This window comes from Podarcis liolepis, assembly GCF_965112155.1.
Source record: "Podarcis liolepis genome assembly, chromosome: 4".
In the NCBI taxonomy this organism is placed as follows: Eukaryota; Metazoa; Chordata; class Lepidosauria; order Squamata; family Lacertidae; genus Podarcis; species Podarcis liolepis.
Window position 1 is genome coordinate 65662603 of NC_139558.1, and position 27498 is coordinate 65690100.

A 27498-nucleotide genomic window follows, 5' to 3' on the forward strand; every position below is an offset into this window, starting at 1 on the left:
GAAAAGAGGAATAATCCCTGATTGTTTTGCTGCCCCTGGAAAGTGTGGTGGAGATGGAAAAATCATATGCCCACTAGAGTGTGAAGCAGGGATAAGGCAGCTGTAAATATTCCAAAATTTGTCCAAAATTGTTTCTGACCAAATGTATTTGTCGTAGTCATAGAGGAAAGGTAAAGAACAGGGTGAAGTAAAGAACAGTAGTAGTAAAGTTATTTTATAACAGGAGCTGTTTTTTGTCACTTGTTAAGGAGCCATCACTTAGTACAGGAGTAGCCAGTATAGTTCCCTCCAGTTGCTTTTGAACTACAACTCCCATCAGCCCCAGCCTGCATGGCCAATGGCAAGGGATTATGAGAGCTGTAGTACAACAACATACGGAGGAACCCACACTGGCTACCCCTGTCTTAGGGGCATGGTGCCATGTTTGTATGCAGCAAATTCCAGGTTCAACCCCAGACAATTCCAATTTATGGATCTCAGGGTCCAGGACTGGTACATGATGCTAGGCTAAACAGATCTATAAAGGTACACTGTATAGAACAGCTACATAGGTTAACATGGTTAGGTTGGTTCTTTCATTCACTATCTCCCACAAAGTATGTAAGATCAAGTAAAAAGGAGGGTACATAAAAACAGAACTCCAGACAAGGCAAATTTATGATATCTATGACCTTGATATTATATATGTATATATTTATGATATATGTATCCCTCTCAGACACACACTCAATGAGATCCTTGTGCCTGATGGCTGTCAGCCAACTCCTTAATATTAGGATCAATACTAGTAGACAGCTTGAGCCTCAAGTCTTCGTGATCTGGCCTTGTTCCTTGCCAAACACATTAGCAATGGGTACACTTGACTAGGTACAATGAGAGCAATAGCAAAAGTAGGTCTCTCATTGTCTGAGGACAACTGACAGGAATTTCATTCCTCATTGCTGTATACCACTTCAAGTGGGGCACATCTTCTACAACTCACCTCTGCCGACTGTCACAAGCTGCCACGGGAGGAGAAGAGGCTGCCAGAATACCAAATGCCCCCCATTTCCCTGTAAAAGTTCTGAATGTGTTACCACCCCAGTGTAATTGCTCCGGGGTAGGGGTGGGGTGACCACATATGGTCACAGTTACAAATCACTAGGCTAGACCTTTGTTCTTGCCTGCAACCCCTTTGGGAGCCAAAGCAGACTCGCTCAGTACATCAATCACAGTTGCCAAAATAAAACTCTGGCATCAACTGCAGTAACAGCTGCCCCTGCTCCCCCGTCCTCAAATGCAACAGGCAAACTAATACAAAATGACTGAGGTGACAAGAAAGTGGAGGCAGAGCAAGAGAGTGAGCCAGCCTCAGGGGAGAAATGAATTTTGAAGAGAGTGTTGGGTGGGGGAGTAGAGATGAGGGAAGTAAGTATACTAAAGCCTCCTCAGAGAAACAGCAGGAGAATGGCAAAGTTGTGAAATGGGAAATTTTCACTGGTAATAGAATAATGGCTTCTTTCCATTATAGGGTTTCTCAGAGCTGCATCTGGCTGAAGCTACAGGGACCACATTCTGCTTTCAGAGTTCACTGAGCAATTGCTAAGGCAGGGGATGGGTGCCATATGTTACCAGCTGCACTTACGGTTATCACTTTCCCTACTTAATGCTGAGAGACTGTTCTGAGGCACAGAGGCAGAGAAACCTGCCCAGCTCTGGCCTCTCTTCTTGCTCAGACAACCCATTATTCTTACATATCTGCCAAGAACTGCAACAGGACCTGTCAGCAAGCTGAAAGAGATCCCCAAGCAGCCTCAAGTACCAGAGGGCTGCCAAACCATTGCAACCACTCATCAAGAGAAAGGAAGAGAAGAAGGAAGGAAGGGTGGAAGAGACAAGAGTTTCTTAGCTGTCATCGAGGAAGCACAGTGCATGCTGCAAAGTGCCACCCTGCCAACTTTACGGCAGTCCCCATGTAGACAAAAAGGGTGCATTCTGCATGTGTGCTTTCTTATTCTGCAAGAAGCATAACTGGATTCTACAACCTGTGAAGATTATTGTATCAGACAAATTCACATTCATTTGCCCGTTTTGCAGGCAATAGAGGGAGAAAAGCATGCCACCAGGACCATCCCATCTCTCCATACAGCCATTTACCACCAGCTGTCATGTGGGAAGGATCATTTTGACTTGCTGCATGTTGGGTATGCGTGTTTCAATGTGCTTTTAAGCCACCTTTCAGGGATTTGTATCCTGCAAAGGATGGTTGTAATTAATTACGAAGGTTAGTTGTGCCACCACTAGGTATTTGGAGAGACATCAAGCTATGTGTGAAACTGAAGCATCACATCACACATATTAGAAATTTTTCTAAGCCCATCTGCAAACCCCAAGTCTCTGATTTGAAACACACAGTTAAGAAATCAAGCCGCAAAGTGGTAGTCCTAGAAAGAAGGAAGACAGGGCCAGCAGCTTTCAAGGATCCAAGCTTACATCTCCCATCTCCATATCTGAGCTCTTCAATACAGCACTGGTGCAACCTGAACATTAAGGAATGACAATGGATATGCTTGGCAGGCAGTTCATAATTCATCCTACCGTGAGCAGACACCCCACACAAAGGGATGTGCATACGTAACCATATGTTATTGTACTATGACTTTTAAAATAAGTTTCTATAGTATTACAATACTGAATTTAAAGAGAGTAAAATACAGTTGACAAAGCAGAAAATCTAAAATGGAAGAACCAGCTGTTGATGTGCTTATCTTTTAAGGCCGTGATCAAATGGTGTACATTTGTATACCCCTGACCTATTGTTTTGGTAGAAGCCAAGATGACAGCATCAATCATTGCAAATAACAGAAGACAAGAAACTAGAGTGGTACAAACCACAGGAGGTTATAAGGAAATAACAAAATCAGCAGATCTAGTAGTTCAGAGCTACCTTTAACATGTGGCATCTTTGGGCAGCTGCTGGGGCCCCAGCACTCCAACAGACCCACCTATAACACACACAAAGCAGCAGCACTAAGTAGCTGGGAGCGACCATTTAAATATTTCCCATGATGCCCCAAATGATGCTACACTGGGGACATAATGGAAAACTTTAAATGGCTTTCCACTGCCCAGCATTCATTTAGAGTGCTTCCAGAACCCATCAATGTAAGAGGAGCCCCCAAAGGCCACTCCAAAGGCCACTCCAGTGGGAACACAAGCGACAGAGGCAGAGTTCAGGTTCTGCTGCTTTCAAAAACAGGGCCTCACGTCAAGGTACTTTTCAGACTACAATAAGTAGTTCTCAGATTTAAATAGTTTTAAAAAGCAAGGGGGAGATTCCCCCACCCCACTCGGGTTGGATTAGAGGGTGAAAAGAGAACTGTGGCACCAGAACTTTTCAGGGGGAAATAGAATTATTCTGCTTCGAGAGCACAATTTATTTCACAATATTTATATGTACCACTTGATTGTAACAAAACCTCATGGCTCCTTGCTTAAGTGAGAATCTCTATTTTGTCTATTTAAATAAATTTATTTTTCAATTTTATATCCCAATTTTCTCCAAAGAGCTCAAAGCAATTTACTTGAAGTCCTCTTCTCGCTGACTCCCACTGCATTTTACCCTCACCACATTGTATCTTCAAAGGCCTGGCCCAGGATATTTTGCTGTCTGAGATGAAGGAAAAGATGGTACACTCTCTTTCCACATACAGAAACCACATGGAGAGAGGCAGGTGAATCTTCCTTCAACACTGGTATGGGATGGCTTCCTCCATCAAATCTGATGACAGCTCACTAAATCCAGGGGGCATAGGGCAGGCCACATAGTACACATGCAGCTCTGTCCTCTTAACACCTCACAGCTACCCAGAATTCACAGCCTGAAGCAGCTGCTTCACTCTACCAAAGGGTAAGGTCCGGCTGAATGTTGATTACCCCATGGCCACCTAGTGAACTTCAAGGTACAGTGGGGATTTGATCCTTAGTCTCCTCAGTCCCCATCTGACATTCTAACCACAATGAGGGGCATGCTTGACTTGTAAGCACTGAATAATAATTGGCAATCTCTTGATTCTTCGAAGAATCAGGTTTGAAAGGATGTCATCCACAAATGCTACCGGAAGTATTACATTTCTACAGCATTACATATTCTCCATCCCAGTTCAGTTGTATGCTATTTATATCCTCATTTGGTTACCACATTTAGTTAACATTGCAGTTGATACCTTGGTTAATAAGAGACTGAAATGCCTGTGATACTTATCAAGTTCCGGCAATGTTCTCTTTTTAGGGTAAACGGCTTCTTAAGGCACCTGCTGCTACAGGTTCTGAATGTAATTTTTAAAAGCAAAGGAGGAGAAGGAGTGAAAAAGATTGCCAAATTACACGGTGAAAATCAAGCATATAATTGCATATCTGATAAAATATCAGATGGCATACTTTATCAAAAGGTGAATAACTGGGTGTGTTTTGCTTAGAGCAGCTGAGCAACAAGCTCACTGAATAAGCCATGCAAACTAATGAGCAGAACAGAGAATGCAGCCTGGGGTCACTCTTTTCCTCCACAGAGCAGCGGCAAAGCATCTTTCCATAAATTGAACAGTATATCATTTAAGCAGAAACAGCAGCCCTCCACCACCCTCCCCAGTCCTCTTGTACGCAATGTACCATTAGCCTGCAAATTCATGGTTACCAGACAAATCAAGAGCAGAGGAGAATCTAAAAACAAACGAACATAAAAGTTTGGCAGGATCACAAAACATGTCAGTTCCAAGACATAACATACCCCTTAGCTGATGGGAATTAAAAAGGCGCTTCCTCTGTTATGAGGCAATTTCATGCACTTCCGCTTGGAGCATCCAATATCCACCAATGTCAGCGAAAATGCTAAGCTAGATGGATCGCGGCTTGAAGCTGCTGTAGCAATCCCTGTACTCCCAACAGAATGCCTACTGCACTTAAGTGCTGTGAAGTGTCTCAAGAAAGCTAGAAACAAAGAAAGGGAGCCTAGGTAAAGTAAATCTCCATTTAGCTGGGTCCCATTTAGCCATAACAGCTGCACATTATTTGAAGAACTTCTGCTGTTGCCGTAACATTGCTATTTAAGCTGGCAAAGTACTATATCCCACTAGTGAGCAGGAAAACAACAGGGGTGATGGACTCCAGCTTTTGCCAACAAAAAGTCATAGCACCATGCTTAAAAATCTGAGCGCAGAAGACTCTCAATGCCAGCATTCCATACAAGCCAAATAGACCGGTTCCCATGACTAGAGTTGAGTTGACAAGATTTAACACACACCTCTCTCTCTCTTTTTTAACTTTAAACAGCATGAAAGGGGAAAAGTGAAATAATAGGCTCTGGCATGTGCCAGGTGTACATTCAAGTTTGCTCAAACAGAAACAGAGATGGAAAAGTAGGCTGCACGAATGCAAAAATAGATAGGAAGAGCAGTGTGGTGAAAAGTAGGGTCTACCCCAGTTATTTCAGGTCAGGAGATGCAGATGTACCCTGGATCTGCCTACCTCTCCCTCCCTGCCCCCTAAGTTTCTTTATAGCTAGGAAAACAGCAGTGGCAGTAGTAGAACAGCTGCACAGTTGCGCTCTCTTCTGCCTTTAAAACTAGGAAGAAATGAAAAACAGAGAGAAATATTGCCCCTGCAAAGAGAGCTGTGATCCAGGCTGTCTCCAGTCACCACTAGTTTACTGTCATCCAACAGCACGGCTGTGGCTAATTTTGTTCTTCCTCAAAAATCATGGGAGTCCCTGGTACACACGATCAAGGGAAACCATGCCTATTGCCATGGGCTGATGGGAGCTGCAATCCAAAACATCTGGAGGGCACCAGTTTAGGTGATCACGAATGCAAAAGAGTGAGACTTGGGCTTGTGTGCTCTCCCTCCACTCTCTTCCTGTGTCCATGAAAGGAGGTGAATGCTTTTGCAAACAAGAAAGTGAAACATTTTACTCTCCTCTTGCACACAGAAGGGGCGAATGCAAGGCCAAGGCTCCTCACACCTCATTTGCAACCACCAAAAACCAAGGTCTGAACCAGGCCCTAGTCTGCTCAATGTGTATTTTACAAGGATATTAAGCCAAGGAATCTCTTAGCTACCAAAGAATGAAGAGGAGGGTGTGTAAGACAACAGAGAACTATCCCATCTGGCTGATTGGTGTCTCAGATTTTTCCATCTATAAGATGCTCCCATGTATAAGACCCCGCCCCCACTTGTGGCAACAACCAATCGCCAGTCTACCCCCAGCACTATCCGTGTATAAGACAACCCCTAATTTTTGACATTATTTTTAGGGCGAAAACCTAGTCTTATACACGGAAAAATACGGTACTTTGAGTTAAGTCCCACCAAGTTCAAGAGGATTTACAGTGGTGCCCTGCAAGACGAATGCCTCGCAAGACGGAAAACCCGCAAGACGAAAGGGTTTTCCGTTTGCGAGTTGCTTCGCAAGACGAATTTCCCTATGGGCTTGCTTCGCAAGAAGAAAGCCCATAGGGAAATCTCCAGGGACCTCTTTTAAATGCTGGTGGTGGGGAGCAAAGCCTCCCCCCCCTCCGGCCTTCAGAAGAGGTCCAGGAAGGCCGGCGGGGGCCGAAAGGCTTTGCTCCCCACCGCCAGCATTTTAAAAGCAGTCCGGGATAGCAGGGAAGCGCTTCCCGCTATCCCGGACGGCTTTTGAAGGCCGACGGGGGGCAAAAGTCTTTGCTCCCCCCTGCCTGCCTTCCCGCTATCCCGGACAGCTTTTGAAGGCAGGCGGGGGGGGGGAGCAAAGACTTTCGCCCCCCGCCCGCCTTCAGAAGAGGTCCAGGACCTCTTCTGAAGGCTGGCGGGGGGCGAAAGTCTTTGTCCCCCCTGCCTGCCTTCCCAGGGGCTTTTAAATCGCCCCGGACAGCGGAGAAGTCCTCCGCTGTCCCGGGGCGATTTTAAAATGCCGCCCGCCAGCATTTTAAGATCGCCCCGGACAGCGGAGAAGTCCTCCGCTGTCCCAGGGTTTTTTAAAATGCTGGGGGTGGGAAGAAAAGCCCTTGTCCCCCCCCCCCAGCCTTCAGAAGAGGTCGGGGGACAGACTGTCCCCGGACCTGGTCTGAAGGCGGTTTCTATAGGAACGTATTGATTGATTTTCAATGCATTCCTATGGGAAACCGTGCTTCGCAAGACGAAAAACTCGCAAGAAGAAAAAACTTGCGGAACGAATTAATTTCGTCTTGCGAGGCACCACTGTACTCTGATGTTCACTGCAGACTTAGATAATGCAAGAGCTTCTACATAAATGAAGGAGGATTTTCTGTGTGTGTGTGTGTGTGTGTGTGTGTGTGTGTTTGTGTGTCTGTGTGAAAGAGAGGTCCATCTGTCAAACCTTAGTTATTCAAAACTTCTAATTAATTATTTGACTATATCAGAGCATACCTGTGTTAATATCATTTGGGTTGAAGTGTTTTGCTCACAAAAAATGAGGTAAGTGAAGTTCTATTAGCATGCAAGAATATGAGTGTTTATGGGATTAAGCTACTTCTCCCCATTGACCATGCTCTGTATCTCTGAATCAACAGCACTGTTAACATTAACAGCAATAATAACAGTAATACATTGATTTTATCATTTATGACTGCTCTTTTAACAGCATAGTCAATAGAGCAAGATGTGATGCGCACAACATATAGGTCAAAGTTCCTGATCTGCAGCCGCAACAGACAGCTGTCACCTATATTCTATTGATAGTAAATTATCATCATACCAGATTTCCAGTTTTTAAGCTTCATACTAAGGAAAAGACATATCTTCTAGCAGGGATGGAACACTTCAAGAACACATAAGATCAGTTACAATCCAAAATGATACGGAAGGATCTCTGAATTACAGCATCATCTTTCCACCAATTTTCCATTGAGTGAAGCCACCTGTGTCCTGGCCGACAACCCAAATAAAATAAAGAGCTATTCATGGCCACAGGCCCCATTAAAACATAGCTCAGGTCCAAATGGCAGCATGATGTTAATGAGAACCAGGAGATATAAAGCCAAGGAGCACAATGCTGCATGATTTATTCCTTCTGCTCAAAGTGGTTGCCAAGTAGAATCAGCCCATGGCAAATCTTCAAACAGGAGGAGGAGAATTTGCATTTAGCAATGCAAATTCTCCTCACTTTCTTTTTAGCCTTCCGAAGACCCCTGCTTACTGGGGTAGAGAAACAATTTTCCTGGTTAAAGCTGCTTTAAAAATTGCTAAGAGATGGAGGGGAAATGGCATATTGTACTGCACTCCTCCAGCTGTTCTTCTTATGCACCAATCCAGGAAGGGGAAAGACCCCAAACCACAGGCTTCGGCAAAAACTTCAGTTCACATTTCTAAAACAAATCCACTAGAATGCTTTTCCTGTGGTTCTTTAGTCAAATACCCCTCATAATGTACCTCAGGAGTGATCGGTCTGATAAGCAATGCCTCAGATGTGGTTGATGCTGAACATCTGTCATATCCAATAATCATCCAATGAAGATGAATAATAAGTTCCTGAAAGGTAGTTTGGGTTTCACAATCAACCATAAATCTCTTCTGGGTTTTGGCTCAATATTTGTGGAGATATCTCCAATAAAAATACTACCTATTTCTACAGTAAAAATAGCTGTCGGGCTGCGCTTGCCCCACAATAAAAGCATAAAATTTGATAATCATGTAAATCATCCTTGGTAATCCTTTGTTCCAAAAGCCTAACGAAGTAGTTTGAAGCAGGGAAACTATAGTTTGAATAGTTAAAAGTCACATGGAGGAAGGCTGTGTGAATAATTACTTCAGAGAGTGATTATGCCCCCTCCAAAATGGTCTCTCAGCCTTCAAGTGGAGGTGTTCTTGTGATTGATTTAAACATCTTTTTTTTCTACTTGTGACTTTAAGATGCGTTCAGAGAAAATAGAATATGGAGAGACTGGACAAATGTGAGAGATAACAGACAACCCAATCTGGCAAAGCTCTTCTGAGAGTTGACTGAAAGTAGATTGCCAGGTTTGTTGGACTGCGGTCATGGAAGACTTGTGCTTTCATCCATTTCCTACCCATCTTAGGACTGTTTACTTGTTACAATCCCTATATGGAAGCATTATGGAACAGTATTCCCCAGCCTGTCTTCCTTCAGGTGTTTTGGGATACAATTCCCATCAGCCCTTGCCAGTATGGAATTCTGAGAGATGTAGCTCAAAACATCTTGAGGAAACCAGGTTCGGGGAAAATGACATAGAGCAACATTCACCTGGAAGCTGCTTTATGATAACGCGATAACATGGAGAGTGCCTCGCTTAGTCTATTTGTATGAGCACCATAATGGTGTAAAAGCTGGATGCTGTCTCAAGCTGTTTTTTCCATGGCAAGCAGACTGCTCTTTCCTTTAGCATTTCTGCGGCTTCACTGGATCAGTCCCCATCTTTAAATAACAGCAAACAAAGACAAAATAATCATTTAATGTTTACCACAAGCTACCAGGGCACTAAGTGGTATAAATGAACCAGCAAGTGCATGTTTTTTTGTTTTGCTTTTTAAATCCTTTTTACTCACCCTTCCCCCACACACTTCAGAGCACTCAGAAAAACTAAAACTCCCATCTCCCCCAAGGTCCCTTGGGCAAGTCTGCTGCCAAATAAAAGCCGCTGAACCTAATGAGGGAATTAAAAATTCATAACTTGATGAAAGAAGAAAGTTTGGTTCCACTTCTGAGAAAATGAAAAACAGTAATTCACTCATAGTTCAGAAGTGTTTCTTGAGTGGGTATATCTAGCTAACCCACATATGATAGAGGAAAAGGATATTCCAAGGTTTTTCAGAAATAATTAGCAATGTGGTCAAAGTCTACGATTACCTGATTCGGAATAAGAACTTGCCCAGTTCATAATGATGAAATTACAAACTAAGCAATGATCTCCCCAAATGTTCTTTGCCAGCTCAGAATGTAAAATGTTTTTTTTTTCCTGAGCATGTGTGGTCAGGATTCAGCAGACCACATACCCTAAAACAGCTACTCTAAAGGGCCAAGCCTCAAAGTCCTTTCATTGTAACTCACAAGTTAGTTACTGTGAACTATGGAACTTTACCAAGTAGGTTTTTCTATTAGGCAAGTATCTTCTTTGGGGGCAACCTGCTGATTTTTTTTTCTTGTAAGTGTTGCCCACCCTAGCCCCAATCATACCTAAAATTCCCACACATCTCTCTCTCCCTCCCCCCCATTTTGGATTGCTAGGCAACTTTCAACCCATGACTATAATGCTAGAATGATTAAGTGATGCATGCAGCACCTTCTGTGAGCATTGCAACCACTCTAAGCTCAGACTGAACTCTGAAAACAGGTAAGCTTTTCCACTGACAAAATTCATAATTACCAGATCAAGTTAAGGGGGATTCTTCTATCACCTTCAAAGCAAACGGCATCATTCTCATTTGCATGAAAATCCCATGAGAGGGGATTTTCAAAATAAAACTGCTTACATTTTCTCTCCTTGTCACTTTTCTTACCAAAACGGAAAACAGGAGAGGAAAAAAAGGTCACGGTCTTTCCCCCTCCCTTAGACAAATCCTTACTAGGCTTGTAGCATTCACATGAGATTCATTCTCTTTTCCACATGGGCCATGTCACCAGCCCATATGGACAGATGAGAACTGCCTCTCAGGAGGATCATCATCCATGTGGTCATTTTCAACGGATATGAAAGGCAGAGGGAATCTCTAAAATGTGACTATGGAACTCCCTTTCTGCAAGTCATCCAAAGATCAAGGCTACAGGCTGTTCAGAGGCTATGATGGTATTGAGTACTAGAGAAGAACACACTGTGCACCACCTACATCCTTGTAAAAATATTAGCAAATTCATTCTTGTAACATATAATTTTCTGTTTGGTATTAGTTATCCAGCTTGAGCTTTGAGGCTAAACTAATTAATGCTGTACATTAAAATTAAGTTTTGTCCTGCATTGCTGGTAATACCCCCAAAAGCGTTTCTGTACATTCAAATCACTAGTTTTCAAAGACTGCAAGAGATGCTAATAAATACAGGAGCTCAAAGGGTTTGGTGCCTCCAAGTGTGGGTCATATTGCTTTCGCTATTCTACTGCTTTCTCTATAACAGGCATGCCCAACTCCCAAGTGACTGTGATCTACTCCCAGTACAAAAAACCTGGCAGTGATCGACCCATTGTCATTGGTGGGAGGAGGAGCGTGCGTGGGGTGGGTGGATTGCCCAGAGTTGTTGAGCCTTTTGGGGGGAGGACTGCACAGAGGTGTTTTTTTAGCTTTTTCCCTGTAACTTTTTGTACACGGTAAGGATCCCATGATCTACCAGTAGATCGCGATCTACTGGTTAGACATCCCTGCTCTATAACAACTGGATGCATGCCTTCTCCTTCAATCAACTCCCAAGTGTAATTATCTGTTGGTGCATCAATCCTTCACTTTATCTAGAACCATTATATTATTCAACACCTCTCTTCTACACTAATTTCAGGGGCTCTTCTTTTCCCCTGCCATGTACTTGCACTATTTCACTCCCATTCACGAGTATTTAATTAAACCAGTCTAGATTTATACTGAATTATTAAACACTTTGAGACACAGCTCTGCACAAAGAGTCACATTTGCACAGATGGGGGGTGTAAACAGCTATTTTAATACTACTGTCTATATTATCTGTATTCTCTTTATTACTGCACGTTTCTGGGGATTACTAATTCTCCATTAAAAGCCAGAGTGCTTTCTTGAGAACCCCATCTGTGCCTGTTTGAAAAAATTATAACTGATTGGTAGATATTACCGACATAAAAAGCTACTGCTGCTTTAGGAGTGAATTCTGGGGTTGGGACAGTCAACAAAGCATTAATAGGAGGTAAAGGAAGGCACTCCTGAAGGTACCTGAACCCCCCAAGTCCTTTAGGGCTTTAAACGTAATCATTATTCAAACAAACAAAAAAACAAACAACTAGCACTTTGAATCTGGGCTGGAAGCAGACTGGTAGCTAGCAAAACTGTTGTGAAATTGGAAATATATGATCAGAGCAAGCTGTCCCAGTTAAAAACCTTGCAATTGTATTTATTTTCTGAATTCACACTTCACTGTTCAATATAATTTCCCGTACTTACTGTTTAGCCAACAATATGCAAACAACTTACACTGTTAAAGTGCAAACAGGAAAAACGTTACAGGAGAGACTTTCTAGCAGCCTATCATATTCTATGGTGACAGTGAACTGACCTTTGGAATTATGTTTTGTCATCTGTAGCTCCTGGTATTGCTCTCCCTGGTCGCAATTGGTTCAGTTTAATTTCTCCTAAAATTTATTCACCTCAATTTATAGTCATTATAAAACTATTTGCCATCTTAATTTAAACAAGAGAAAACAAGGTAATGTCTTCATGGAGGGTAACATCAACCTGAAAAATAAAACAACTTACCCATTAGCTTCATCTTGGCACTGTAGCTCCCAAAGTATCTGTCATCAGTGGTGGGTGTGTGACATTCATACTCGCCAGCATCCCTGTCTTGGAGCTCCTTGATATGCAACAGAGCAGAATCCCCTTGGACCCTCTCTACATAGATTTCTCCGCTACGGACACGTTGGGTGTAGATCGCATAAGGGAAGGATGGGTCCATGGTGCTAACAATTTGTACCTCCCTTTCTGGGGCAGATGGGAGATATATGGACCACTGGAAATTCTGTTCTGATGGTCCTTGGTAGCCACTGACTTTGCACCAGATAGTGATGTGGGAATTTTCAGTGCGGTATAGAGGTCCGTCTTGAACGGTGACTTGACGTTGTGCAAATGCCAATCCTGAGGGGAAGAAAACAACAAAAGAGTTCAGATACATCTAGCTTATTAAATAAAATAAACTCATATACTACTTTTTAATTAACTGTTCCAAAGTAGTGTCTTTCGTTACACAACTCACTCAGGTTTTCCAAAAAAGGCCATTATTAGAAAGCAGGTGAAATAGGTCCATTTAAGAAGAAAAAGAGGGGAAGTTGTTTGTATAACAATGTAAATTTATTGTTCTAGCCAAAGGCCATGACAAAGGCCATGGCAGCAATGGTACCAAATAATACAGATCATGTATCCATAACAGGAGCCAACATCCATGATGCAAGAGAAAAGCTGTTTGTTTCTCAGGGTCATGAGGGGATCCGTGATCAAGCTACAAACATTTACACTTCTATTGAAACATTTTTACTTCTATTTCCACTTAAGTCAATAAATAAACCTGCTTCCTAGCAAAGGAGGCTCTTGTGCAGAAATGAACATCAAAATTGATTGATTTTTTTTTTATACTGAAGTTCATGGGCAAATCCTCAAAAGGTAGCTTCCAATACATAAAAATACAATCAATACTCAAATTTAACCATAATCTTCTTTTGCTCCATAGAGGAAATTGCATGAATGTTTGTGTGGATTTTTTTTTTTTATTTCAGAAAAAAGAACCGATTTAAAAGAATACCCACCAAGCGAGTAACAAGGTCCTTGTAGTTTTCTACATGTACAACTGCTGACTAACCATATATGTGACCTGAGGGCCCGTCCATATCCTGGCTTAATGTGGATTGTGAAGTCCTTGTGCCCAGGGGCGGCCTGTCTCATTTTGCCTCAACCTGCAGCTCCCACCTCCTCTGCTCCCCCACCCTCAATGCTGAAGCTGGGATCACATGGTTTCAGTATTGGCTTCCAGGTTCCAGCAAGATGTCACTGGAACCCATAACCGTTTCTCCTCAGTTCTCTGGTGATAGGGTGGGGTGTGAGGCAACTGCGGTTGAGTTGAAGAACTTATCCAACACCACCAAAGGCACCTCCCACCCACCCCGCTGCTGGAAAAATGGTGGCAACGCCCATGGCAACTCCCTCAGTATGCTTCATGGGCGGGCAGGCCCTGGCCTTTCTTTAATTCTCCCTCATCCATGCAGGGTTATTCTACAACAGGCTTCCTCAAACTTGGCCCTCCAGATGTTTTTGGCCTACAACTCCCATGATCCCTAGCTAGCAGGACCAGTGGTCGTGGATGATGGGAACTGTAGTCTCAAAACATCTGGAGGGCAGAGTTTGAGGAAGCCTGCTCTACAACTACTGCTGTCCCACACTTTCTACTCCCTAAATCTGTAGATTCCCTATGCAATCAATATAGGTCTCCTATTAGGATTTTCAAAGCACAGGGATTTTATTAAGTTCTCCTTTACCCTTATTCACCTACATACATCAATAAATGAAAGTTTCAACATGCCCTCTTAACTCTTCTTACAAGGTACTATTCAAAAGTTCCTCAGGGGACTGACTGCGAGTAACTTTTGTCACCAATATAGCTTTCCTCTTAGTGCAATCCAGCATCTCTCTCTCCCAATTCTCAAATCTCTTGGGAAACATTCAATTAGAACTGGAGAATCAGATGCGTAATCCAAATGCCTTACTAGCATACATTATAAACATTATAAAACCACTAAGACAGAATTCTATGTATGGATGTAGTTAAATGCTCCCAAATTATATAGCGACTGAGAAAAGAGCCAAGTTACAATAATATATATGCAACAGCAGTAGAATGGTCAAATTGTAGAGTGTTTGGAATGGAAACTACTGGACTAACAGCATTCTAATTTTTAGTCAACAGCCTTTAATTGAGTAATTTTAATATTTAAAATAAATCAATGAAATCTACTAGCCTACAAAACATCTACTACCTTGGGTGGCTAAGGAAGGGCTGAAGACGTGCGTTCCTCTTCCAGCAGAGGGATTCCCTCCTATGACAACCCACTCTTCTGTGCTGAACAAAGAAGGGCCAAGTAGTGCTCTGCATAATCCTATGCAGATTTATATATGGACTACTACCTGGCAAACTTATACAAAAACACACTGAACAGCTTTTAGAGTTTTAATCAGCCAAGTGAAGCTATATGCCTCTGAACAATAACATATGATCTCTGAGAATAAAGAGGCAACTTGAACTTCAGATTATGGAACTCCCCATGGGAGGTGCAAATGACCCCAAGTGCTCCAAATTTTAAGTAGGGCTTAATACACAATGTTTATCATTTTTCTAAAAAACACACACCATGGGCTGTTATTTTGAAAATCTATTCTTGAATGGGCACCATTTCTGTTTGCTGTTTGATTTAAAATCGCTTGTGTTTTGAAATACTAGTTGTACTACTGCTTTTAAAGTATTCGTTTCTGGGTGTTATTGAGTTTTGTGGGATATAAGTCACCTTAGGTGGACTATGCCCCAAAAGGTGGTCCATAAACTATGAACAAATAAACTCTAGGCCTATTTAATACATGATGTACCCTGGTTGACGTTGCTAAGCAATATCAAATAAAGATGCTTAAAACTGCATTAAAAAAAAAAACCTGACTTCTTAAAGTTATCTTTATTTTAACCATTTTAACCAATTGTAAATAAGTTTCTATATATTTACAATTTCCATATTTAACACACAATTGCCAGTAAAATGTTTTTGCACCAAGCTTCTACCATAGAAGTGATATTATATGGAGGATCACATTCCATGGTGACAAGTGAAAGACACCAGGGTTTTAACCAGCTAGACATGCCTCTTCTGGGATACTGCATTCCATGAAACGTCCCCCCCCCCCCTAAAAACTTAATGTGAAGTCTGCACCCACTGAGCATGCTGAATCCACAATGGGCTCTATGGCTATGGTTTATGTGTGTGAAAGGTGCAGTTTGGGCTAGAACCACATTGAGAACGAGTTTGAACTCACACATGCCTCAGTTCAAAGAACATTCCCCAAGGCCATGGGGGCATAAACAAGAGGCAAGCATGTCAGTTTCATTTCTAACATATCTGTTAAGCAGCAATTAATTTCTCTAGGATGCTTGCAAAACTGTGACAGAGAGAAGAGTTGTGATGAAGATTACTTATGAATGTTCAGCTAATCCAGTAGATGAACATCCAGTCCACGTTATCTTAAACACACACACACATATAAAACCCTATGAGGCTGGACTTGAAAGAGCATTCATGTGCATGGAAAATAGACACAGAAAGCAACATGTTAAGTAATAAATATAGGACAGGGATGGACACTGACAGTGGAAGAGGTTTCAAAAGGTGGCTGCATATCCATGCCAAAAGGTTAAATTTGCATGTCCTAAACACTTGTGTACATAGTTGGGGAGCACTGGATATGTTGTGGTAAGTTTATTATGTTAAAAGAAACAAACTCAATTAGCTGTACTGCTGGATAAGTGTTCAGTGGTTATTGTACAGTGGTACCTTGGGTTAAGTACTTAATTCATTCCAGAGGTCCGTACTTAACCTGAAACTGTTCTTAACCTGAAGTACCACTTTAGCTAATGGGGCCTCCTGCTGCTGCCGTGCTGCTGGAGCACGATTTCTGTTCTCATCCTGAAGCAAAGTTCTTAACCTGAAGCACTATTTATGGGTTAGCGGAGTGTGTAACCTGAAGCGTATGTAACCCGAAGTACAGTGGTGCCTCACAAGACGAAATTAATTCATTCCGCGAGTTTTTTCGTCTAGCGAATTTTTCGTCTTGCGAAGCATGGTGTAGGAAAAGTTTTAGAAAAGCTTCAAAAATCACCAAAAACCTCAAAAAAGGCTACCACACCGCGTTCTATGAGTTGCTCCTCGAAGTCAAGTTGCAACTGTATTAACGGTGTTAAGAAAAAGGAAACAAACTTGCAAGACGTTTTCGTCTTGCGAAGCAAGCCCATAGGGAAATTCGTCTTGCGAAGCAGCTCAAAAACCGCAAAACCCTTTCGTCTAGCGAGTTTTTCGTCTTGCGAGGCATTCGTCTTGCGGGGCACCACTGTACCACTGTATTTATATGTGATTAAAAAAACCAATAAAATTTTGTGTTTTTTTAAAGTTGTATTTCCCACCCATTTTATTACACTAAGCCTCAACATACATGGGGGTTACGTTCTGCAGATCCCACCTAAAGCAAAAATATTGTATAGTCAAAACACGTTGGGTTCAGTGGTGAGTGGGATTGCCAAGGTTCTTTGCCCCAGACTCACTCCCACCCCCCTTCTGCCCTCTTTTACATTTTAAAATTATTTTTTGCCAAGCATGTAAAGCTGAATGTGCACAAGTTAAATGCGCTTAAGTTGCAGCCTTACTGTGCATCTTTTCTCCCCCCCCCCAATAGTTCCTGCATTTGCTCAACATGCCAATGGATGCTTAAAGGCAACAAATTATGGATACATTCATTTGTTCAATTTGTATGCCACTCTTCCCCCAGAGCACTCAAGCATAGTGGGTTTAACCAGTTTGAAAATTGCTTAAACAAAAGCATCAAGCACAACAAAAGCAGAACAAACCCCCCCACCAATCTTTGCTGTTTGGCTCAACAGTTAAGTATTGTGTTTTGGGACATGAGATTATCAGCAAGCTGCAACACTGGCAGAAAAGGAAAGAATAAGACAGCTGCTATCTGCTTCATTGTATAGCAATTATATATTGCCTGAAGTTTCCACCACACTAGCAGTAAAACCAGAAACTTATGCTATAGCAGAGACCCTGGGATTTGGATCTCATAAAGATCTCTCCTCAGCTACTGAATTACTTGCAACCCAGAACCCAGGTGAAGCCAATCAGCACTGCTCTCTCTCTTTGAGGTTTTAACAAAGAAATATGCCATTTGCAATAATTGTAGTGTAATCATGCAAAATATGTTTAAAAAAACAATTATGGAATGTAATATTTGTTTTTTTTAACAATACATCTGAGCTACTGAAAGAAAGAGGGGTAGTTTGCCATTTGAGGATTATTCGCTAAATTGTCTTCTCCTGCTGGACTATAGGCTCCAGATATTAAGTTTTCCCACCAGAAGCCTTGGAACAGGTCCAGGAGAGAGTGTTCTTACCAACTCTAAAATAAATTGTGAAAAATGGCTCAGCAGATCCATCAGACCATGCAGTTGAACAGATGGAGTGCAATTCAAACTATTATGCTGGGTAGAACACATTGCTGCTCCAAATTATATTTCCCCTCATTATAAAAGAATGTGGTTTTAAGAGGAAGACAAGGAAAAAAAGTTAATAAATTTTTAGCTAATGGGTACTGGAAAGGGAGTCTAAGAGACTACTTTGAAGCCTATTATGCTAGATTGACTAATACTCCAAGTCCCCATTTACAAGAAATAAAGCCAATTTAATGCACACTGAATTAGGATCTTTGCACTCAGGATTAATAGTGCCTTTTAACAGGTCACTACAGACAGAGTTAGATATGCGTATCTAGCAACAGGGAAACATACAAATAGTACATTTCACAAGCAGAAAATAAACCCCATGGAACAAAATATATCATTAGGGACAGTGTTTCAATACATTTTCCAAATTAAATCACTTCTCCGTCTTACCGTATAGAGGTTTAGATGTTCGTGCCCATGCACATTCCTTTGAATAAGGGCTCTTTTTGGCAGATAATTTTAAATCTCCAATGAAAAGAGGAGGGAAGAGCTCAAGGAGAGAGCGAGTTTGAATAGCCTGGGTTACAATTAAGGGTGACATCTGGCTAATATGCCAGTGACACAGCTGGCATCCCGCTGCAAACCCTTGAACAATATACAAACAATACAATAACTGCTATAAAAAATAGGAGGCTGCCAAGCCGTATTCTAATGGGTACAAAGAACAGAATGTGATGGGGGGAGATTGTGGTCTTTTTCTTTCCCCCCCTTTTAAAGCAAACCAGAGAACTGGTAAACTATTTTATAGCAATATTTAATTTTGTCATCTTGAGGTTTTTATTCTTATTATAATTACATCTGTGTCGATTTACGCTTTAAACCACTTGTTTTGAAGTGTTGCCTGTGAAGGTATCCCATTAACATGTAAGAACACAACCGTGACAGGCCCATAACGAATCCATGCAAATGCACACCAGCATCAACTGCTGTCTGCCATGAGAATGCTGCATACATATGTCCTGAATGAGATCATTTTAAACCTTACACAACTATGTGAAAAGCCTATACAGAAATTGCTTCTACACTTTCCTAAGTGATCTCTGTCACATTTAAGTTTCTGATGGGCAGGTGAAAGGGGCAGGAGAAGAAAGCACAATGCAGGACAGCCACAGCCTTGCTCCAAGAAACTCAGAGCAATATACATGAGGGTTGTTCCATATATGATTCTCACAGCAGCCACAGCAGAACTACTATGAACTGATAAAGTGTGACACATCTGCTATAGGGATAAGCAGGCATCTGACCCCCCAGGTCTTCCTAGTCAAAGTCCAACCATCTACCAGATATACTACTTTAAAATCTATCACAAGATAATGTAGTGATCAATTTGAACCTTCCCCCCCCCCCCAGCCTAGGGGTCCACAGGTATCAGACAGCTTTGCAAGCAGAGCAAAAAAACTGTGGTTCCAAGGAAGCCCTCCCTGTCAACCTTTTGTGCAAAATAGGCAAGCGGGTAGCATGCTTGGCAGCTACTTGAAGCACTGAAACCAAGCAGAAGTCCATCCTCCCAGCTGAATTTCCCTGCCTTGGTTTGACCCACCTGGCAAACAACCGCCAGGGAGGGAATGCAGATCTCTGTTCAGCAGCTGGGACCATCTTTCTTGCCAGCTTCGGGAGGAAAGCTTGGCTTCTTGGGCTCACCAGAGGCCAGTGAGAACGCTTGCCATGCTGAGTGAAAACAAAGCCTGACCAGTCAATTTGCCATAAATCAGGCCCATAATACTGAAACACTTAAGAGAGGGGAGGCCATAAAAGGAGCACAGCAGAGTGGTTTTGTAGCCTTTACTTGAGAATAGCACTGTACAGGGTGCTTTATCATATTCAAGGTACATATTTAATAAAAAAGTACATACATCTTTCACCTATGCCATGAAAACAAGGAGGAGCTTCAGTGTATATTCCACTACAGTGGCACCTCGGGTTAAGAACTTAATTTGTTCTGGAGGTCCGTTCTTAACCTGAAACTGCTCTTAACCTGAGGTACCACTTTAGCTAATGGGGCCTCCCGCTGCCACGCGATTTCTGTTCTCATCCTGAAGCGAAGTTCTTAACCTGAGGTACTATTTCTGGGTTAGCAGAGTCTGTAACCTGAAGCATCTGTAACTCGAGGTACCACTGTACTGCATTAGAGACTCTTATTCCTCCCACCTGCAACTGGAGACCAATACTTTAATTTAAAACAAATCAAAAGTCATGACACATTTCCATTTCTCAACATTTCTGAGAGAGATCACAACAGGTCTTAAACCTTAGTCTCAAGAGGTAACAGGTATGGATTCAGTCTGGATGCCAATGACTTCTCAGGGGTCAGCAAACTTTTTCAGCAGGGGGCCAGTCCACTTTCCCTCAGACCTTGTTGGGGGCCAGACTATATTTTTTTGGGGGGGGGGAATAAATTCCTATGCCCCACAAATAACCCAGAGATGCATTTTAAATAAAAGTACACATTCTACTCATGTAAAAACACGCTGATTCCCGGACTGTCCATGGGCTGGATTTAGAAGGCGACTGGGCCGGATCCGGCCCCCAGGCCTTAGTTTGCCTACCCATGTTCTAGATAGAGTTGAAGAAGGCTTTGAATAAAACAAGTTTCCATGTAAAGTTTTTTGGTCTGAGCAAGAACAGATTTAACTGTGCTGTTGCTTCTTGCCGCACCCTTGACTTGCCTCCTGGCCTTTGGACCTCAACATGGCTGGGGCCATATCTGACAGGCACCGAAATGCCACAGAATGATAGAATTGTAAGGGGACCAAAGAGTCATTTAGTCCAACCCCCAGCAATGCATCCCTGACAGAGGGATATTCAACCTGTTAAAAAAACTTCCAATGAAGGAGAGTCCACCACCTTCTGAGGTAGTTCATTCCGCTGTTGAACCCAAGAGTTTTTCCTAATGCTTAGTTGGAATCTTCTTTCTTGTACTCTGAATCCATTGGTTCAGCTCCTGAAGCAGCAGAAAACAAGCTTGTTCCATGTGACAGCCCTTTAGATATTTGTAAATGGCCACTTTTCAGCTTTATCTACTCATACTAACCATACCCAACTCCCTCAACCGTTACTCATACAACTTGATTTCCAGACACTTTATAATTAATCCACAGAAGAGCTACAACATTTACAGAAACTTTAAGGCCCAGAAGTACTGAAGAAACTATCTTGCAAGCAGATGCTTTCTCAGGAACCAGAAGCAGCTCTAGACGCTGCAGAGAGAGAAAAAGCAGCACAATGATTTTGGAAGAGAGAAAGGCTCTGCCTTCCGCAGCAAAAGACAGAGGTGAAGCTCTGCCCATCAAAGGTGTAAAAACCATAGGGGCAGCCTGCCACTGGATGCAAGTAACTTACAGGCAAGGAAACGTATCAGCCAGATAATGAGAAGAGAGGAAAGCTCAATGGCCTTTTAAATAACCATTCTGAATCAGTTACAGATAGGTAGCCGTGTTGGTCTGCCATAGTCAAAATAAAAAAATTCCTTCCAGTAGCACCTTAAAGACCAACTAAGTTAGTTCTTGGTATCAGCTTTCGTGTACATGCACACTTCTTCAGATACACAGAGAACACTGATCAGATGTTTGAGCAGCTTCTTAGAGAAAGTGTTGCATAGTTTTCTTGCATATTCACATTCTGAATCAGGTTAGCCAGATTCAAAAATACACACTCACAAACAAAAACAATTCTCACTACAGCCAACCAAAGACAACCAACCACACGCGAAGCCACACCTAACCTCTCTCACCACTAAGGAAATACAACAAGTGAATAGTAAGATAACCCACACAAATAACAGTCACAACAACCTCTCTCACACACTAAGTAGAATAGAATAATAGAAGCATAAACACCCCACCCTACCCCGCTTGCCCCTCCCCTTTTTTCCTTCTTCTTCCTAATTGTTTAAACCAATTCATAAACTAAGAACATATACACTGACCACTAATAATGAAACATATGTTGTAGATATTTTTCCACATCTATTATGCTATTTTTGTGATATACCATATTTTTCGCTCTATAAGACGCACCAGACCATAAGACGCACCTAGTTTTTGGAGGCGGAAAACAAGGAAAAAATATTCTGAATCCCAGAAGCCAGAACATCAAGAGGGATCTGGCTTCTGGGATAGCCTCTTGCTGTTCTGGCTTATGGGATAGCCGCACACAGCCTCTCCCGGACAGCGGGAGGAAGCCTCCCCCAAGAGCCACCCTCCCTTTAAAGAGAGTGTGGAGCGTGTGTCTTTAAAGGGAGCGCTGGGCAGAGCCTCCCACCTACATTCGCTCCATAAGGCGCACACACATTTCCCCTTACTTTTTAGGAGAGGAAAAAGTGTGTCTTATAGAGCGAAAAATACAGTACAAATGACATGAGAAAATTCGGTTTACTTATATATGTTTGTATAACGTTATTCTTGTTTATAAAATTCAATTTTTAACACCCCCCCCCAAAAAAAACCCCTAACCATTCTGAATCCTGGCACAGAACTAGGATGGGGGAGAGATCCAGAACTGCAGTACCTCACACACCTCATTTGCAGTGTTAGAAACTCAGATATATAATCTAATTGCCAAATGGGACCTTAAACCACAATGGCATGAATATCCTAAATTGGGCCAGGAAACGAATTAGCAGCCAATGCAGTTGTTTTAGAACAGGGGTTTATAGGATTTCTAAAGACAAACCCAGCCAGCAATCTGCCTGCTGCATTTTGCATGTTGAAAAGCCTTCAAATAAATGTATGCAGGTCAAGGAGTATTGTGAGCCACTTTTCCTACCTGCACTGAAAGGAGATCTGTGAGAGGCTGCTTCAAAAAGCAATGATAATACGTCTTGCTGTATTGTTAGAATTTTCTATTGTTTTCTAAGATGCCCTCATGGTATTAAAACCATCTCACACTATCACTGCTTGTTCCACATTTGATTCACTGCACCAGGCAGACTGTATATCCTTGACAGTAGGTCTCCCAAATAAAATCCTTCACAGGAACATCAGAATAACATTGCTTTTGTATTTTCAAAACACAATCGCTGTTTGCCCAAGCCGCCCATTGTACACAGCAGCTTAAGGTTCGACACTAAATCTAGGGCTAGAGCTACAATCACAGAAGCTTTACTATAAACTGATTTTGCAATGAACGGCCAAGCCTCAGCTACTAAAACGATTTGCATAAACTTTGTTAGTTTGCATAGCTGCCATAGAATGTGGCAGGCCATATCTTTGTGCCAACTGAGCTCCCTGTCTTACTTTCAAGTCATCCTCCTCTTCCCCCGCCCCCCCAAAACAGGACAGTATCAGGGATGGTTTGCATGTTATCAGAAGGGAAAAGAGATGCACTGCTATAATCTGTCAAGGAGGATATTAGAAATACAGAAATGGCTCTGGGTACTAACCCACAAGTGTTTCATTCTCAGAAACAAGCTACAGTCAGTTTAACACAAAAAGGAGGAAACCAACCAGATTCCACAGAGACACAAAATTTAAAAGTAGCTAGTACAACACACCCACCCCACACTTGCAGTTTTGAAAAAGCCAGGTCCTAGCATTTAATCCTGCTCAGATTATTAAGGATTTAATTACTGCTATTTGCAATACATACAGCAGCATCAGTGTGCATGATGCATAACAGAATACAAGATGAAAGGTTCCTACCACAAGGATCTTACAAACCTAAAATGTGAACTGCAATTCCTCCAGCTCAGTCTACAATTTTATGGCAAGTTCCATCTGCTAGATCTGTCCATCACTGCAACTGCTGAAATAACACCCATTATTAAGTGCTTACCTTGCGTTCTTTTTATTATTATTTTTATCAAATATGACTATATTTTGTAAACAAGTTCACAAAAGTTACTAGCCTCCTGGGGAATGGTGGAGGAAGGATGGAGAGTTCTGTTGCCCTTGCAACATCCAATCACTTGCCTGCATGCAATTCCTTATCAGATATGACCTATACCAGGCGAGTGCTGAAGTACAAGGTTGAGTTTTCTATATGTAGCACCATTGGGTACTACTACGAACTTGATACTTTCTTTCCTTGAATGAAGAGGTCTCAATCCATTATTAGTATTATTATTATCTCATGCTCTGGACATGTTCAGTTCCTTTCCCAATCATGTTTGCCTGTAGTTAGGAGAAGGGATGTAGCTCCATGACAAGAGCATCTGCTTTGCATTCAGAAAGTCTCACGTTTAATTCCTGGCATCCTATCTGAAATCACAGAGCCACTGGCTAGTCAACAGAGACAATACTGAGCAACGTGGACCAATGATCTGACTCTGTATAAGGAAGCTTCCTACAATCCCAATTGATTTTCACAAATGACTATTTTTTAAATGTAACTGGGGGGACGGGACAGACACTCTCCTTTGCAATTAGACCAGTAAAGTCATCTCTATATCAAGCTGAAAAGGATGGTATATATAGTGCTTGTTTGTGAAGCCTATCCTATGGATCTACAGAAAATAAAAATTTGCATATGTAACAGAGGACCAGAGAGATGGTCAAAACATGGCCTCATTATTTCATAGCTCAAAAAAAACAATTTCTGAACTGCTCCTGTCAACACATAGCAGAATTCTGCCATAACTTAATTAGGCTGGTTCCAATCCTCTGCAATATTTCAGACATACCCCTCAAGGTTAGGCTTACTGAATTGAAAGAAAAGAAAAACACTGATTGAGTATACGCTTGACAGCAAGGATATATGTTTTTAATTGATAAGGAGAGCACACACACAAAACAAAGGCAGAAACTATCCACAACAACAGGATGACTGCTCCAGTCTAAATTCCCTAGTTATATCAAGAACACAGAAGCTTTGATCATCCTCTACTTTACATATTTGGTCCCTTCTGATTAGAAACTGGAGGCAAGGCTTACATAGCTAACAAGAAGAGAGGATTTTTATTTATCTGATTTCAGTGTATCCAATATAGCAGACTCAAGTGGGATTTATTAATGAATAAAAACACTTGAATGATTCAAGACAGAAAGGTACTTCCTTGTTGCAAACATCCATAGAGATGTTAGACTGAACACTGGGCTACGAATGCGTGTTAAAACACAGCTACTAAACAAGGAGGCTGAAATCCAAACTGGATTCTTTGTTGTGGTCTTGTCACCTGGAATTTCCCAAGGTGGACAATTGAACCCATCTTGTTCCTTACTTCAAACTTAACAAGTCTTGTAAGTTCCAATAAAATGTCTACCATCTACAGGATAGGGCAACTGTTTTCAAGTTTCCTTCCTTCAAAGAGCACTTTCCACATCAACTCACCAGTCAATGAAGTCATGAATATCTGTCACAAATCCCCGGAACATATTTGAAGTGGCACACCCCAGAATACCTGTAGCACCTGCAGAGGCGGTTCGGTAATGGTAGAAAAGCCATCTTGTGGGTATATTTGTCTACCACTATGGATTTTTTAATGGATAAATAAATCATAGTTAGATTCCACGGTGCCTACTCCTCTAACAATCAACCCATTTAGCTATAAGCAGGTATTCATTCTCCACACTACACTCACACCAAGGTTAAACTACCAGGAGCTAAGAAACAACAAACCCTTTCTGCTCCTTAAAAGCAAGAGGTGCTTGTTATTTCCTAAAATGCAAACAGTTTTATATGCAATTTTCAAGTAATGCTTCCTCCAAATATTTCCTTCTCGATAGCTTGTAAGTGAGAACCAAGAACTTCATATATCTCAGAGCTAGTCAATTCATTTGCTGCCCCGAGGCAACGTAGAGCGGAAACTTTCCCAAATGGGAAAATTTTCCAATACTTAATTTCTCCATGGAATGTTTCCCATTTTGTAAGTTCATCACTAACAATAAATGGATGACAATTTCAAACACAATATTAGGCACAGCAAGCTTGGCTTTTAGCTTTGTTTACAAAACGTGAGTAAAACAATTGTACTAAATTATTTTGCTCTCTAGAACATCAAAAAAGCTTTTGTGTGTAAAGTACACTAACGTGAACTGGTAAAAAAAAAAATCTAATTCAATTTTCTCCCAGGAAACCCACATCACTGCTCCCCAGCAATAGCACATTTGAGGTGCACTGAAAAAAAATACTGGTAGCTTAAGTTCAACTCCAAACAAATAAAGTGAAAAAGATGCACAGCACTGATTAACAGAGGAATCGCAGCAAAGCGCCACAAGTGTATAGACTGGTAAGAAAATTGCAGAGAAAATTACCCACCAGAGCATAATCACAAAGTCACACAACAAGACCTGGGATACAGGGAGAGCAAGACAAAAACAGAATTTAAGAACCTTCTTTAAAAGGGAACACACGTTTGCCTCACCAAAAGGCTATAAACAGAGCATTGTTTTAACCTGTTACAAACCACCACCAGGTTTTCAGAACAAGCATTAAACAAAACCAGAGTGATTATTAAATACCCAACAGGTTTGCAGTTATGAGATGCAGAGTGCAAAGGTTATCCAACACTACTCTCTCAATAGATATATCCAGAGCAATTGAGAAAATTAATTCTATCTCTTCCAGTCTTTTCCAAAAGCGACCAAGTCTTAATTTCCCCCCAAAAAGAAATAGCCTAAGAACATTTTTAAAATGAAGCTACTCGCCTCATAATAAACATATGCAGCTGTTTGAAGGCGATGTGGATGGTCCCCTAATCAAAGCAGCAACATATAAAAAAATCTAAATATAAATCCCAAAATACATGAATTCAGGTATCAAAGCATGTCCTTATGGGGGCTTCAATCAATGGATTTTATGTTGTTATGTTTGTGTCGAGACGCTGTTCTGTACTGTTTGTATTTTGGCTGCTATTTTTTAAACTTTTTTTAAACAACAACAACCAATGTTTCCATGAAATGTGGACGGTGGTCCCTACCACAATGACTTCCAGGATTAATGACAACTGCCCATCTTCCATAACTTTAGAGGACTCCTTTGGAGAAGGTGATTTTAAGCACACAAGAGACCATACAATAAACAAAACTGGCTACATGCCAGCACAACACACATACACATGCCTGAGGTATGTTTCCTTAATATTTAAGCTTGCAGAATGTATTTCACACTGTATAACATCATTCATCTATCCAGCTATTTGGATGTATAAGAAATTTAGTCTTCAGCAACCAAAAGCAATGTTGTGGAAACTCCTCCAAGTGGATTTCCAAAGCTCAAATCTATTACATCAGTATCATCCCTATGCTTTTAGCAGCATCTCTATGGAATTTTTAAAGTAGCTATTATGCCTTACAAGCTTGTTGCGTGGTAACTTATGAGCATCACCACCAACCTTGCTAACCTCAAGGGCCATGGAGGAGAAAGCCAAATTTAGCATCACTGTCAGATTATTCCAGATCCATTTGTATGACAGTTTGAGGAAGTGTTAATAGCAAGGCCTAAGATGCAAGAGGAAGTAGTATTCTATGAAAGTCATATACTGAACCATAGTCTCAACCAGGTACTGAAATAAATACTTGCCAAGGGAGCAAATCCTCACTAGGCGCTTGACAGCTCCTTCCCTGCACCCTAATAACTCAAATCTTTAAACCTGGTAACAAG

At 41.6% G+C, this 27498-nt stretch overlaps 1 protein-coding gene across 2 annotated transcripts in view; it reads right to left on the minus strand.

Annotated features, from left to right (window-relative positions):
- The window catches only part of IGSF3 (immunoglobulin superfamily member 3), a 117122-nt gene that overhangs the window by 75922 nt on the left and 13702 nt on the right, over nt 1-27498 (minus strand). For both annotated transcript variants that reach the window (XM_083498563.1, XM_083498562.1), the window contains exon 3: nt 12418-12795. In XM_083498563.1, the coding sequence (XP_083354689.1) occupies nt 12418-12795 (378 nt within the window). The remainder of the gene's footprint in view (nt 1-12417; nt 12796-27498) is intronic.